General features: G+C 39.2%; 1 protein-coding gene across 1 annotated transcript in view; it reads left to right on the plus strand.

Annotated features, from left to right (window-relative positions):
• The window catches only part of DSG2 (desmoglein 2), a gene marked incomplete at both ends in the record, with an annotated part of 46646 nt that extends 30389 nt beyond the window's left edge, over positions 1-16257 (plus strand). The window contains 7 exons of the mRNA XM_079718257.1: positions 1391-1656; positions 4417-4559; positions 4852-5079; positions 9809-10036; positions 11894-12015; positions 13236-13571; positions 15235-16257. Of these exons, the coding sequence (XP_079574383.1) occupies positions 1391-1656; positions 4417-4559; positions 4852-5079; positions 9809-10036; positions 11894-12015; positions 13236-13571; positions 15235-16257 (2346 nt within the window). The remainder of the gene's footprint in view (positions 1-1390; positions 1657-4416; positions 4560-4851; positions 5080-9808; positions 10037-11893; positions 12016-13235; positions 13572-15234) is intronic.
• Positions 16258-16912: the final 655 nt, after the last annotated feature.

The raw sequence follows: 16912 nt of genomic DNA on the forward strand, positions 1-16912 counted from the left end.
CCCGTGAGCCACAACTACTGAGCCTGCGCGTCTGGAGCCTGTGCTCCGCAACAAGAGAGGCCGCGATAGTGAGAGGCCCATGCACTGCGATGAAGAGTGGCCCCCGCTTGCCACAACTAGAGAAAGCCCTCGCATAGAAACGAAGACCCAACACAGCAAAAATAAATAAATTAATTAATTTATAAATTAACATCTTTAAAAAAAATAAATAAATAAGTGTGTGAAGTGCAAGAGCAACTTAAAAAGACAATAACTTTCACAAGGATTCTAGTCACAAAGAGTGTATTTTTCTGTAGTCAATTTGTGTTGTGTTATTGTCCCAACATCACAGTGACCCATATAATAAAGGGGGCAGAAGTTATATATCCAAAACTATATAGAGAGGAAAACGGATTTCATAATAATCATCCAAAAACAAAAGTGAACATTGCAGTAATTCATGTAAACACATGTAATATATTTAATGATATACTGAAGAAACGGCAAAAATGGTCAGTCAGTACATCTAAATGGTCAGGACCACTAGAAATAAAAAACAACAGGACCTACATAATAAACTTTGACTGGGTACTTCTTCCCTCTGTAGCTCAACAGGGGAAAAATAATTTGTATAGAAACGTTCAGAGCAGTATTAACTGCAAATAGTCGAAATGCCTAATAACAGAATGGCTAAGTAAATTAAGTGTATCTAAATAGTAGAATACTATAGAAATGTTTTAAAAAAGAAAATGGACAAATTGGAACATAAAATATGCATAGAGTGATAAACTGATTATATCAAATGTACTTAATAAATACCACAATTCACAAAGATCAAAGTATTTAGAGGAGGATTAATCTTTTATGGCATTAATAGCAAACCAGATATTAATAGACATTATGCTAAAAAGGAGGGGGTTAGATTCTCTGTTTAAACAAATTTGAAAATCCCTGGGCTTAACAAAGCTAAATAGTTGTTTTTACTACAGGAGGTCTCGGTTTTATGATATGCCATGAGATAGAGCTGGCAGTGCTGCTGCTACTTCTGTAGCCCTTTTCACCAGAACAAACCCCTGGAACACATTTTAAGGAATATTAACTTATACTGGATGTGCATTAACTTTTTTTTATTAAGGAAAAAAAATCACTTCAGATTGCTAAAAATAAAAATATACATTTTAAATGATTTTGACCTTAAATAAATTGGGGATGCTTCCTAAACATCCTTAACATTTATGAACATCAAAATTGACAGCCTTTTTAATGGCATGGTACCAATATAAGAGTTGGACTACTCAGTACTGCTGTATTTTTCATGTTTTAAATTCTTATAATCTGACACTAAAACCACACATGTGTGTTCTAGTTGTTTTCCCTTTTAAAAACATTCCCTTTGATTTTGCCTTTCTAGGAAGTAGATTATGAAGAAATGAAGAATCTTGACCTCAACGTTATTGTCACTAACAAAGCAGCTTTTCACAAATCAGTTAAGAATAAAGATAAGCCTACATCTGTTCCGATCAAAGTCAAAGTGAAAAATGTGAAAGAAGGCATTTATTTTAAAAGCAGCATAATCCGATTTCACACTAGCGAGAGCGTGGAAAAATCAAGCCAAAGCCAAATAATGGGAAAATTTCAAGCTTTTGATGGCGACACTGGACAAGTAGCCCATGTAAAGTAAGAGATAGTTATGAATATTGTTTCATCATTTTAAATGACTTTGAATGCCTATTTTCAAAAATCATAATGAAATTTTAACACTTCACTCCTTCAAACCCCGCCATTATAATCCTCCAAAGGTCTATAGATTAAATTTCCTAGAGTTGTACATGTCACTGAGAGGCAAAGAGGAGTTTTCCCAGGATCCCTTTCCCTCCACCACCCGAGTATGAGGCAGAGGCTGGGTTGCTCACCTCAAAACAGTTCTGGGTAGAGAAGGCTAAAAAGCAACAAAGATAAAGTTCAGAAAGACACTTTCTAAAATCTGTCTTAAAAGAGTATTAGAGATAAGAAAATAGCAAATAAAATTTACCGCAAATTCCACTTTATACAAGTTTGGTTAAGAGAAATAAAAATAGCTGCATAACATATTTTAATAATGGAGAATCCAGTTTCATTTGCTCATAAGCCTTGGAAATTGATCTTCATTTAAACCAGGCTATTTGAGCTAGGGATTGATGAAACTTTTGTAATGCTTGTCTTGGTCATGGTGACCTTTACTCAGAATATACTTATTGAGAACCTACTAAATGCCGCCCCTGTGCTGGAAGGTGCTGGATTGTGTCCACTCTGTAGCGACACCTAGGTTTGCAAGATCCATTCACATTTTCAAAGTGAATTTACATCTTAGATCTCAGAGCCATGCCATCAAAAGATGAATCTCTACAGAGCTATTATTTATGAAGTTCTACCTAGCTGTAGTTATTTGGTTGAATTTAAGAATCCCCACCTGCCACCCGAGACACAACAGCTTCTATGTTTTTCTGCTGTCGGTGCCAGAGTTGTCGGTTGCTTCACTCTCCTTAGGCCTATGTCCCTGGGTGCCAGCACTCATGAAACATTGTATTTAGATGCGTGGCCAACCATAGCACGAATGGGAATATGGAGGAAGCTCTTCAACAATCTCTTTCCTTTTAGTGAATCTCCTTTTCATGGAATTCATCAGCCAATAGTAACAAGTGACCTTTTTCCAAAATAATGTTAACAAACAGCTTCCATTGTGTTTTCTGCAATGTCTTGGTGACCCCTTTTTGCCCACCTTAACTTCAGGAACCAGTCCAGCTTCTCTCGAGTTTTATAGTCTACTTTTTATTTCCATGGCTCTAAACTTAAGAAGGCAGTCCCCACCTAAATCCCCAGAATTGAGAATGCGTGTTCCTTATGATTCCTCACACTGTCCCCTGAGAGGCTTAGATGTTCTAATTAATTATCCTCCAGTAATATTGTGAGTGTCTATTGAAACTTCTATTTCCATCTAACTATTTAATTTTGGTTGCTGTTTTTAGTAAGAGTTATGACTGTATCAAAAGATCATATGTTCTTCCTTGAAAAATAATGAACCATGTTTCTTTACTCCTCAAAAGTATTTTATTTTTAGCATACAGTTACAGAACTTTAGAATAAGAATGATCTTAAAGATTAATTCAAACCTACTATTTTACAGATAAGGAATGAGAGGCACAGCTAAGTGAAATAATTTTCCAGTATTCACCTAATTTAGAAATGTTGATAAGGACAGCAGAAGAATCACTGTCTTAACTTTGTCATAATTTACTCTTTTACTGATTATTCATATGCATCAGTTGTTATGGATATTTGACATGACATGTGAGCTGCTATCCTACTTTGAATGGTGTCTAGTTTTCACAGTAGAAAATAGAAAATCCCTTAAATGAGACCACACAAAACATTCCATTGTGAAATGTGATTCTTATTACTTTAACTTTGTCTTTGTTATAAGCATTATTTGGGAAAACATTGACAGCAGCTAAGTTCAAGCTTTAAAATTCCAGCCATGAAATTCAAAAATATTTGTGAAAATCCAAATGTATCATCATTTACTGGTATAAATATTAAAAGACAGGAAAGTTTAGTTCAAGTGTATATTAAATAGTCACTATAAACAAATATTGCCATATATTAGCCACTCATTTTTGTATGCCTAAACAGCCACTTAATAGAAAATAAATCATTAATATTATTGGTTGAATCAAATACTCATATGTTTGGTTTATATTTGTATTTGGATACATTTTAAACTCGATGGTATTAAATTACATATATTTCTGAAAATGTACTATGAATGTTCCCCTTGCCTTCCCAAAGCTGTCTCTTTTTGCACTAATTCTCCTTTGCTTTGAAGGAATAAACCCAGAAATCACCTTATCAGCCTTGTTTTCACTTTTAACCATTTCTAACTGAAAGAAGCCTATTGCTCTGAACAATCAACAATATCCCCAAATTTAAAGTACTTCCATTTAAGGCAGTCATTGATTTTTTAAATTGATATTTTTAAATATTGATAATATGCCAATAAATAATAGAATGTAAAACTGCTTTTCTCCACGAGTTCTTGTTGGGTAACTAAGTTATCCTCCAAGGTTAACTCCAAATTTAAGGAAAACTAGATTGAAAGCTGTAAGACAGACTGAAGAGCAACTCGTAAACCACCCGAGTGAGTAGGCAAGAGCATCGCCCTTGCACATATGTCTTGGGTATGTTACAGAAATAAGGAAGTGTCCAAAGTAGGTGTGATACACAGTAAACAGAGGGGCTTTCAGGATAGTTTCAAGAAATTAAAAAACATTCCAAACTAATGCCTGTAATAAGAACATATATAATAAAGCAGAAATTAAGCTTAAAAGAGTTGTGGATATTAGTTGTAGATAGTCTCAATTTATCCAGAACTCAAAATTAATTTTGTCTACTTTCTAACAGATATTCCAAATTTGAAGATATAGACAACTGGATCTCTGTGAATTCTGCCACCTCTGAAATTAGACTTGTAAAAATTCCTGATTATGAATCCAGATATGTCCAAAATGGTACATACACTGCAAAGATTTTGGCTGTGACAGAAGGTAAGTAATTAGATAGACATTTTTTCTTGGTTATATGCATTTAGATTTTATTTTCCAGCATCAGAGACCTTTGTTTTGATCTTGTAGGAAGGCCAAATGGGTAAACCTTCACATTTCTACTTATTTAGTGGATTAAAAGAAATTACTTGATCTGAATATGAAAATATATCTAAGATAGAAAGCATCCTAATTTGGTTACTACCTTCTCCTTACCAAATTGGCAAGAGAATTCAAACTATGTCCATATGAGCAGTATAACCAGAATATACATTATCTTTCTCTTATTTTTAAGACTATCCTAGAAAAACCATCACTGGCACTATTATTATCACAGTTGAAGACATCAATGACAATTGTCCCACGCTGGTCAACCCTGTGCAGACTGTCTGTGATAACGTGCAATACGTGAACGTGACCGCAGAGGACCTGGACGGACCCCAAAACAGCTGGCCTTTCAGTTTCTCTGTCATTGACAAACCAGCTGGAATGGCAGAAATGTGGAAAATAGTAAGCCGAGAAAGTAAGCAAAATCACTGGACTATATGTTTAAACATGATAGAAATCTAAAATCCTTATAATACAGGCTTTTTTCTTTGCATGAATTATATTTCCAATACAATTGAGTTTGTAAAATGAGGGTGTGAACCTCAGACATAGTGTCTTTGATCTGCCTAATAATAAATACCCTATTTGGAGAGAGTGAAGGAAAATAGATATCTGATATCTTTAAAGTAGCTGGGTATTCTCCAAATCGCTCTTGAAGTAGTTGTCTCGTAAACTGAGGAATACCTTGCCTTTCCAAGCACAGCAATCAGAGTAGGTGCCTTCTAAAAATCTTGATGTATGGTAACGATGATTCCATTAAAAATAACTCTTACCGAACATATACCATGTGCCAGGCACTCTGCTATCCCTTCATATGCATTATCATGTTTACTTCTTACCCCGTAACCTCATTCCCTGATTACAGCTGAGGAAACTTTGGCTTAATTAGAGTTAGATAGCTTGTTTGAAGTCAAGAAGCTGGTAAATGATGGACAAAACATGGAAAGGAGTCTGTCTGTCCCCTTGCCCCCCATTCCAGAAGGATGTGTGCATAAATCCGTATCTTGGGACATACCCCCTTATTGACGTGCTCTATTGGCTTCCTTCAAGGTGGTTTCAAATGTAGAAAAATCTATCCAGAAGACTCTTTTTGTTTTAAACAGGTAGTGCTCGTTTCAGAAAAGTTTTAAATGTAATACCCCAATTTTTCGTAACTTTTAAGTTTATTGTTTTCTTAGGCTTAGCAAATTTTACAGTCATTTTAAGAGGATTTGAATCATGTTTGGTCCAATTTACAAATTAAACACCTTTAACATTTCAATATATTTATAAATTTAGTATATTTGGCTTCCTTTTTATGTATTTCAATGATCTGAATTAACAAATAAAACTTTCTTGTGATTCCTATACTCTAAAATTCCAGTAAATTTAACTTATAAATACATCAAACCTGACATCCTCTTCAATGGTCCAATACTGAACAAACCAGTGATATTTCAACCTAAAACCATAAATCTAAATTAGTAACATAATTACACATTTTAAATTGGAGTTACAAAGCTGTCACATTAATAGGGCTAATTGTCCTTAAAATATTACAAGTGTATAAATATAATAACAAATGCAAATAATTTCTTTACAATGCAAAAATATTAAAACTAAGTCTTTAGTTTGTTTAAATATTCCTATACTTAATTCTGAATCTTCTTAGGATTTACGTACTCACTTGCAAAGGATAGTTATGTTGTTGGTTAACTCAAGTGGTCTCCCCAGTAAGGGGTGACATTCACCATCTTGATTAATTGAGGTTACTTAAGATCAAGTTTTCAACTAGCATGAGCCCTGGGATGCAGACATCCAGATGATTCTTATGGTAATTAAGTCACAGGTCTCAAGACTCACGACGGGGTTGGGCCCCTGGCTCACATTATCTCATTCTGTACTCACAGAAGTCTGGGACTCCCACCTAGGCTGAGTGCTTGATTGGAGTTTGCCTTTCTTTGACTAAGATAGTAAATGTGTTTTGCATTGAACTTGCTGGGACTCCAAGACTTACTTATTTATATCTAAGAAACGTGATGTTTAGGAAATGCCAGGCACTGGTCTAAGCACTTTACTAATATTAACAACCCTAGAAGTTTGGCATTACCGTCATCAACATTTTACAGATGAGGAAACAAAGGCGCAGAAAGTTTAACTAACATTCTCAAAGTTACAGCTAGTTGAAGAGCTGGAATTAGTATTTGAACCCAAGCACTCTAGCTGTGGAGTCTCTACTCACTACCTTTATGCTCTGTTGCCTTTCCAGATACACAATGGATTTTCTGTCTAAAGATAAAGATGTTTGAATTTGATGGGCTCTTGAATTTTCTCCTAGCCTTAGAAACATAAAACTCTTTAGGATACACATACATGTTAGAGTGTTATAACAGGAAGTCACTGAGCTCATACTGTATATATCTAGACAGTTGAGAGAGATAGGGTTCTGTAACGCAGGCTTTTTTCTCCTTGGCTGTATAATGAGATGATTGACCAACTATCGTGATAATAAATAGCTCCTAACTATTTTATTTATTTGGGAAATGTTTTAAGTACAGAAAATTACAGAGACTAATAAGGCAGATACCTTTGTACTTCCCACCTAGAATTAAAAGAATATTAACAATTTGAGTCAGGCCTTTTTTTTTAACGATCACTGACAAAGTAGAAGTCCCCTTTGTGCCCTTCCTCCCCTTTCCATCTTTCCCCTCAGAGCCAATCATGAATTCAGTTATATTCTTCCAAGCCATGTTTTCCTATATTTCTTTTAATAAGCTCATATTCCTTAAATAAATGACTAGATGTTTTCCTCACTTCTCCAGAGCTTTGGGGATGATTTAATAAGTATATTTCTAGCTTTGGAGATCAAATTCCATAAAATATGGACCTTAAAATGAGAAGAGGATGTCTCTTACTTTCAAAAATAAGTAAATAAAACAAAAAAACCTCCCAAACACCTCATTTTTTATCTTTGTATTCATCCATCTTTGCCTTGCAAGTAAATTATTTTTTAATAAATATTATACATATATCAGAAAAAGTTTTAAACTATTCTAACTGATCGTTATTTTTACTCATGGGAAAACTGGTCATTATTTTTATTCATGTTGAAAGAAAATTTCTTAAATAATTATCAGTCAGATTTTTTAAAAAATAAGATAAAAGGTCATTTGCACAACACTTTCTGTGTAATATTCTTGCCAAAAATATGTAGCCTGAATCCAATCATGAGGAAACAGACAAATTCAAACTGTGGAAAATTCTTTAAAATAAGTGGACTTCAAAAAGGTCAAAGTCTTGAAAGGCCAAAAGGAAGTTAAGACTGTTATAGATTATTAATAGAGACTAAGGTGACAGCTAAATGCAGGGCATAATCTTTGATTGGATCCAGGATCATAAAAAAAACAAAAAACAAGAGCCAGAGAGAGTAAGAGCAAGAACCGTAAAGGGCATTTTTACAACAGTTGAAAAGTTTGAATATGGGTTATATATTAAATATATATGTATATTAAATATATTTATTTATTATTTATATATTAAATGATAAATAAATATCATATATATTTATTTATTAAATATATTATTATATCAAGAATGAATTTCTTGAGAGGGTTAATATCCTTTGGTCTTAGAAGATTTATGCTGAAGAGCGTCATGAGATCTGCAACTTACCTTGAAATAGTTCAGGGGGAAAAAGTGTGCATGTAGAGAGAAAGTATTATTGTAAAATGTAAACAATTTATGAAGGGTTTATCAATATTCATTGTAATAGTCTTTCAGGTTTTCATATATACAGTGAAATTTGAAAAATTTCAAATATACAGTGTTAGGAACAAAAAGGATGGGACTGGATGAAACAAGATTGGCCCATTGTTGAAAATTATTAAAGCTGGAGATGGGTACCATGGGAGTTCATTATGCTCTTTCCTGGATTACGTCTGTTTGAAAATTGCCTTAATAAAGTTCTTTTAAGAAATAGTAAAATATGGGGACTTCCCTGTTGGCCCAGTGGGTAAGACTCTGCAATCCCAATGCAGGGGGCCAGGGTTCAATCCCTAGCCTGGGAACTAGATCCCACACACCTCAACTAAGAGCCCGCATGCTGCAACGGAAATCCTGGTGCTGCAACTAAGACCCGACACAGCTAAAATAAATAACTAAATACATATTAAAAAAAAGAAATAGTAAAATAAAGGTCATTCGATGGAAATGTCATTTAACTCTCCGCTTGTTTGTCACTGTATCCCAGTAATGGAACAGTTCCTAGCATCTCGTAAACCACACACATTTGTTAACATTAGTCATCATAAAAGGAAGGTATGTCCAGATCTGATCCTTTGCTATTCACCTGCATATGTGGACTAATTTCATCAAGCACACAGTGTGAATTCAATAGAGAAGTTACAAAATAATAAAGCTTCTAACTGGAGCTAACAATTATTAGCTATTAAAGAATGCTTCTGTAGACTCACAAATGTAGAGAACAAACTAGTGGTTACCACTGGGGAGAGGGAAGTGGGAAGGAACAAGATTAGGGTAGGGGATTAAGAGGTACATCTACTATGTTAAAATAAATAAGCTACAAGGATATATTGTACACCACAGGGAATATAGCCAATATTTTATAATAACTATAAATGGAGTATAACCTTTAAAACTTGTGAATCCCTGTGTTGTACACCTAAAACTTACATAATATAATCAACTATGCCTCAATAAATTTTTTTAATTTATTTATTTTTGGCTGCGTGGGGTCTTCGTTGCTGCACACGGGCTTTCTCTAGTTGCAGTGAGCGGGTCTACTCTTCGTTGCGGTGCGCGGGCTTCTCATTGCGGTAGCTTCTCTTGTTTCGGAGTGCGGGCTCTAGGCACGCTGGCTTCAGTAGTGGTGGCAAAAGGGCTAATTAGTTATGGCTCATGGGCTCTAGAGCACAGGTTCAGTAGTTGTGACGCACAGGCCTAGTTGCTCCGCGACATGTGGGATCCTCCCAGACCAGGGCTCAAACCCATGTCCCCTGCACTGGCAGGCCGACTCTTAACCCACTGTGCCACTAGGGAAGTCCCTATATCTCAATAACTTTTTAAAAAGAATGTTTCTGTAATTTAATCTTGCCCTTCCTTGGTAATCACTCATTTTTATTTCCTTTTTTATCTTGTCCTTGCAGGTACCAGCGTGCTACTGCAACAAAAGGAACGAACGCTTGGGAGTAGTGACATTCGCTTGCTGATTGCAGATAGTAAAGGCTTCAGTTGCCCTGAAAAGCAGGTCCTTAAACTCACAGTCTGCAAGTGTGTGGAAGGCGGTGGCTGTCTAGAAATGTGGCATGACTCCTACGTTGGCCTCGGACCTGCAGCAATCGCGCTTATAATGTTTGCCCTTCTGCTCTTGCTACGTAAGTATTTTAAAAGCTACACTTCAGCTCTTTTAGTAATGTTAGTACCTTTTTAGGGCTTTTTTTTTTAGTATTTTGTTACTACAGTAGTCATTGATTTCTTTTGTTTTTCTATAATCACACTAGAATGCTATTGAGGGTGAGTAGGGAAGCAAGGATTGATCATTGATAAATTCACCAAAAGTTATTGAAGTGCTCTTCAGAATTTTGTTTTATAAGAATGTATCATCTCCTGATTTAAATAACCAAGGTTATTGTACATGCTCTTCAACACCCTTTTAACCTAAACCTTGTTGGTGTCTCCATTTTGATAAGCTCTGCGTGAGGGAGGGATGTCGTCTGTTCTTCCATACCCAGTGCCGCGAACAGCACCTTGTGCATAGAAAGCTGTCAGAAAAGATTTGTTGCATGCATTTAGATTATGGTTACAAGGTTATTTTACAAACTCATCTTTTTCCCATCGATCCTTGCTTTTCACATTCATCTTGTCAGAGCTCCACCTCCCCAGACCCTCTGCTTGGCTTGCCCCTTCACCTGCACCAACAGAAGCCAGACCCTCTGAGTGCTTGTATGTTTCCCAACAGTGACAACCAGCCCTCCCCTCCCTGCATGCCCTCCAACGACTTTGGGTTTCCTTTAACTGAAGAACAGAAGACTGCAGCCTGGGGTCTTGTGGAACCAGTCCACTTGACCCCTGCTCATGGGCAGAGAAACGCCTCCAGGGCAGCCTCAGTTATTACAGTGTCAGAAGACGAGCTTGTCAAAGCCATTAGTAGATGTTCAATTGAATGCACAGCACTCAACAGTTTATAGTGCACTTTTATACCATCATCTCCATTTAATGGGTAAAAATACAGACATGATGGTAAATGACTTGTCTCAGCTTACCAAGTTTATAGGTAGGTAGGACTACATCTTTTACCTGGAGATTCCTTGCATTGCCTTCTCATCTCAGATTTCCCAGCACCTAACATGGTGCCTCGTACATGGCACACACTTGATAAACATCTGTTGAATTACCCCTGGCTGATTTCAGTCTTTTCATTACGCATAGTAACTATAGAGACTATTACATAAAAAGGAGCCTAGGGAGTAGCCAGCTCTTCCTTGGAAGCTGCCACATGGGAGCGTCAATAAAAGCTAATTTGGGGTGGGCTGCTTGCAGATGTGGTTCTTTACTCTGTTGATCAAGGGGCCAGTATTGGCCTTTACTTCGTCCTGGAGGTAGAATAAAATTGAAGGAGGGAGCTCTGAAATTTTATTAACTTCTAGATGAAATGTTATATATATTCTAAGGGTTTTTAATGTGGAATCACTTTAGAAAATAGTACTTAGGTAATTCAAAGGTTAACTGGAACCTCAGTGAGTCATGCCTTCTGACAAATTCTACTCTAGGGTAAAGTGGTGAAGTATTATAGAAGTTCTAATGTTCTAGAATATTTGAATATATTAAAGCTTTTCTACCCTTAGGGATTTCTGATTTCTTTTTTAACACATATATATTTTTTAGATGGTGAATTGCTCATATTAAAAATTAAATTGGTTTAATAAAAAACAAAAATTTCAGCCTTTAAGTTGGTTTTGATGATTTGGATAGTATCAAATCCAGTCTCGGTGTTCCACTTGTTGACCACAGTCTTTGTGATGGCCAAGAACTCTGAATCCATAAGACTCCCTCATCCTGCCTTTAGGCTTTGGTATAACTCACCCAAAACAGGCTTGGTGACGTTAGATCAGGGGAAGAAAAGAAAAATAGGGCTGTAAATAAGTGAAGACTGAACTCAGGAAGTGATATGCAAACTCCAAAATTATGCAACATAAATTTGAAAATCTGTACTCAATTTTGTTTCTATCCAGTTGTACCACTTCTACTACTGAAGTGCCATTGTGGGAAGGGCGCCAAAGGCTTTACCCCCATCCCTGGTACCATAGAGATGCTGCATCCTTGGAACAACGAAGGTGCACCGCCTGAAGACAAGGTCAGATAATCAGATGTCAACAGAACATGTCTTCTTTTCTCCTTTAAGGGGGCCTTGGGAAGTGTTTCTAACACCTTAGGTCATGAGAGAGTAAAGTGGTTACTACAGATTTCATTCACATGCCTTCATTAAACACAGGGCTCGAATAACAACTTACTTTGTATTTGTTGCCAGGACAGAGCTGAGATGGTTTTGCTCTACCCTGACAGGTCCTAAGTTACAGAGAATGTAGAAGAAGCATCCGGCAGTGACACCGAGAATGTAGAACAAAGGTTAAAGAGAGGAAGAGTGTGTAGGGATTTAGGTAGAAATGTTTGTCCCAATATTAAATGGCTGTCTTCCACAGCCAGGTGCTTCTCCATTTCCATTCCACGCGATGCATAGGGCCGGCAGAGGGGCACCCACAACCCCCATTACAGTTGTAAAATGTTGCAAAATCCCCTCCCCTACCTACTTCATAGCCATCTCCCATCATCTCTCTATTGCATCTTCACCCGGGGGTCTCTTCATCATCATCTGCCATAAGCATCCTGCCTAATAAGATATGATTTAGAATCAAGTGTCAGAGAACTCGGAATAACAGTGGCTTAAATATAAACATGGGCCGTCTGGGACGAATGTGATGATTCCTCCACGGCATGGCCCCAGGCTCCTCCTTTCTCCTGTTCGTCCATGGAGGAGTTCCACTATCCTGCTGTCCCCACCCTCCAGACACCAGCTACCATCCCCACATTCCAGCCTGCAGATGGAAGAAGAAAAATGAGGAACCACTTTTTAAGAACACGTCCCAGAAGTTGCATACACCATTTCCACTTGAAATCCCATTAGCCGGAACTTAGTCTAGCAGCAACGGAGGCTGGGAAAGATGGTCTTTATTTGGGGCAGCCATGTGTCCAGAATGTAAAACAAAGTAAGTGTTCTAGAACCGTAAAAGAAGGCATCAAACTCTAGAGGAAAGTTGAAATGCCACTGGTGCCAGTAGAGTGAATGGGCTGAGACCATACTTCAAAGTTTTTTGTTTTCTCCTTGGGTGAAAATCAGCTAACAAAACCAGAAGGTAGAGCGGAGATCTTCAGAAGACTCAAACAGAAGTCATTCAAGCAAAGTTTTCCTAATTTGCCTCTGTGGAAATATCTTATTCCCTGCATACGCTCACTTAGCTCAGGTCCTTCTACCAACCGTACTGACCGTCCGTGACTCGGCTGTATTTGCTCTCACAGGCAGTGCTGCCTCTTCTAGAGGCAGACCACAGAGACAGTGCAGCTGTAGGCGGCGGAGCAGGGGCTGTGACAACCAAGGGTGCTACCGTGAAAGGAAGCAGCTCCGCTTCCTTTATCAAAGGGCAGCATGAGATGTCTGAGGTGGACGGCCAATGGGAAGAATACAAGAGCCTCGTCTCAGGGGGGGCCACCCAGGTTACAGGGACAACAGGAGCCTTGATGACCACGGAAACCCATAGGACCACAAGAGCCACGGTGGCGTCTAGAGAAGTGGCCGGAGCTCGAGCAGCTGCGGTGGCAGTGAACGAGGAATTCTTAAGAAGTTATTTCACTGAAGTAAGTGTTGGTTTTTATGTATTGGCGGGGAAAGGGCAGGGGGACATTTCTATGTGAATGGGATGTTATTAGGGTAATCATTTTCTTGGATCTAAATGGGACATTGTTCCTTTCGTTAAGGGAATGCTTACAGGCAATGAGAAAGGAGAGGTGTGACCCACTGGGTCAGTCAGTCAGCTCAATTATGTGGTGACAACAAATGACCCCACGATCTTGCTTCTCGCCAGGGCATATTTCCCACATTCGTGCTTTTGCCCCTCGATGCAGCTCTGCTCTGCCCCATGTGGTCCACATTCCAAGATGTGTGCTGAGAGCACAGCTTGTGCCCAGGAACCTGGCGTCCTTGGGGCGCAGGGAACAGAGCAATGCCAAACCTGGCAATGACCCCCAAGGCCACTGCCTTTTCCCACTCATGTTTCATTGGCCAAAGCGAGTCACATGACCAGGCTGATGTCAGTGGGTCAGAAAGTGCTGTCCCTCTGCAGGAGCAGACTTGATAGGGATACGCTGGGTAGGGTGGGAGGGGAGAGACTATGTGACCTAAAAAACACAATCTGTTATGTCCGTTTCAGTGTTTTCTTTTGAAGGCAAGTACTTGGTTCACTATTGAGGTGGTTCATAAAAAATTAGAAGGAAAGTTGCAGGAAAGATGATGGGATGCAGTCAGAAAGCTCATGCCTGGGATTAGAAATTAGAAGCTTCTCTTGAGAACAAGGTCATGCCTGGGAATGGGATGGGCAGAGTCAGATTGCTAGGGTCCTGAAGGACCCTTGAGAGGAGTGAGGGGATGGGCTTCCACAGAGGCCAGTTTACTTCTGTCCCCTCCCATCTGCATGGCTGCAAATTACCTGTGTGCTTCCCCACTTTCTGCTCCCTCCCATCCTCCCTTCTTTCATACCATCTGCCCACCCCCAAGTAGACGGGGAAATGGTGATTTGGTCAGTGTCAAGGAAGAGCACTTCTTGTCCATTTCCTATCTCACTGCCAGGCTCCACTCTGGTGTCCTGTTTTATTTCAGTATCTTTTTCGCTCTCTGCTCTAATCCTGCATGAACCAGTCTTGATTATGTATGTGTGCTCAGCTTTTAATTTGGAGATCATTTCGAACTCATCAGAAAATTTGCAAGAATAATAGAAAGTTTGAACTCCTATATACTCTTTACCAGATTACCCAAATAGTAACATTTTGCCACATTTGCTTTTTGCCTTTTCTCCCTCCCTCCCTCCATCTCTCTGTCACTCTCTCTCTCTCTCACAGACACACCCACACACCCACACACGCACACGCACATCCTCTTACGTTACCACAGTACAGAGATTGAACAGTGACACAGTGCATATTTCAGTTTAGCCAGTTATCCCCAAAATGCCTTTTATAGCCACTGTTTTTCCCGTCTAGGGCCCTGCTTTCCATTTAGTTGTCATGACACTTCTGTCTCCTTTAACCTGAAACAGTGTCCTCTGCCTTTCTCATCTTTCATGATATTAATATTTTTTTAAGAATACAGGCCAGTCCTGTTGTAGGATGTCCTTCAATTTGTGTTTCTCTGGTGTTTCTTGTCTAACTACAAGACTGAGGTTAAACACTTTGAGCAGGAATCTAGAGTCTTGTTCTTAAAGGAAGTGCGTCACTCATTATATGCCTGTTTTTCTTTCCGTTTCAGAAAGCTGCCTCTTATACCGAGGAAGATGACATTCACACAGCCAAAGATTGCCTTCTGGTTTACTCTCAGGAAGAAACTGACTCTCTCCAGGGTTCCATTGGCTGTTGCAGTTTTATTGAAGGAGAGCTAGATGACCGCTTCTTAGATGACTTAGGATTGAAATTCAAGACACTCGCTGAAGTTTGCTTGGGTCAGAAAATAGGGATGGATACAGAAATTGAGCAGAGGCCAAAACCTATGAGAGAAACAGACGTGAAGGCAGCTTCACATTCATTCTATGAGCAAACCAGGGTTAATTCCGAGAATACTTATCCCTCCGGTATCAGCTTTCAAGTTCCAAAACCTTTGCATGAAGCAAACACAGAGAAAGTCACTCAGGAAATAGTCACTGAAAAACCTGTGTCTTCTAGGCAGGCTCAAAAGGTAGCTGCACCACTTTCAGATCCATTGGCTTCTGGTAACGTGATAGTGACAGAAACTTCCTATGCCACGGGCTCCACGGTGCCACTGAGCACTGTGGTCCTGGACCCCAGACAGTCCGAAGGCCTGATGGTGACGGAGCGGGTCTATGCCCCGGTGTCCCCCTTGGGAGAGCAGCAGTACGCTAGCAAGGGTAGCATCATGGTTACCGAGAGAGTCATCCAGCCTCACGGGGGCTCACCTGGCCCCCTGGAGGGCACCCCGCATCTGCCCAATGCACACTATGTTATGGTACGGGAAAGAGGGCGCTTCCTCACCCCCAGCTCCCGTGTGCAGCCCCCTCTGGCCGTGCACAGTGTAGCCGTAGGACAGAACATGACAGTGACGGAAAGAGCGCTAACACCAGCTTCCACTCTGCGATCTAATGACCAGATTCCTGCCGAAGCCTCTGTAATGGCCAAAAAGACTGTGCTTTCTGGAGCTGGAGTCCCGGGCCCTCTGCCAGACTCGGGCTTCGAGGAGTCTAGTCATTCTAATTATACGATAACCGCATCTTCCGCCAGGGTCTCCAAGCTTAGCACAGTCCAGCAGTCCTTCTCCTAACCATACACTGCCCCAGAGTTTAGCTAGCAGTGACTCATTTCATGTTTTCAAAGGGCCTGGCTTTTCATGAGCCTTACAGATGTAAGAGGCACATATACCTTGGGCTTCAAATTTTTCTCAGTCACTAATATGCAGAGAACCTCACTGTCTCAGCTTCTAGGAGTGCAGTTCAGAAATGCCCCAGGACTTACTGAGGGGGCATAATGATGATGCTGTGACTTAGGTGCCTTTGAGTGACTTATGGCCAAACAATACTCACAATACTCCCAAAGCAAGTTAAATAGAGAATAAATCTGGTTTCTAAGAATTTTATCAAATTAACAAAGTGTCCAGTTCATGAGCCATCCAACAGAGCCCACCATGAAACTGAGTGGGCCTCTTTGCCTACCATGTTAACATTTAACATTGATGTTCTGTACTCCATACGTTCCTGCGCCTAGCAGATTATCAACAACTTATTTATCCAAAGATACATGCACAGTTTGAGTGACCCGTTTTGCTTGTTGGATTTCCTTAAAACTAGAGGCCCTTCAATCCATGTAAGGTTAATTGAATTTTGGAACACTGACATGGTAAGAACACACATTGTGTGTTTCTGTGCATGTAACTGTGTGTGTGTGTGTGTGCATGTGACTCTGAGTGTGTGTGTGTGTGT

This window comes from Hyperoodon ampullatus (assembly GCF_949752795.1).
Source record: "Hyperoodon ampullatus genome assembly, chromosome: 13".
NCBI lineage: Eukaryota > Metazoa > Chordata > Mammalia > Artiodactyla > Ziphiidae > Hyperoodon > Hyperoodon ampullatus.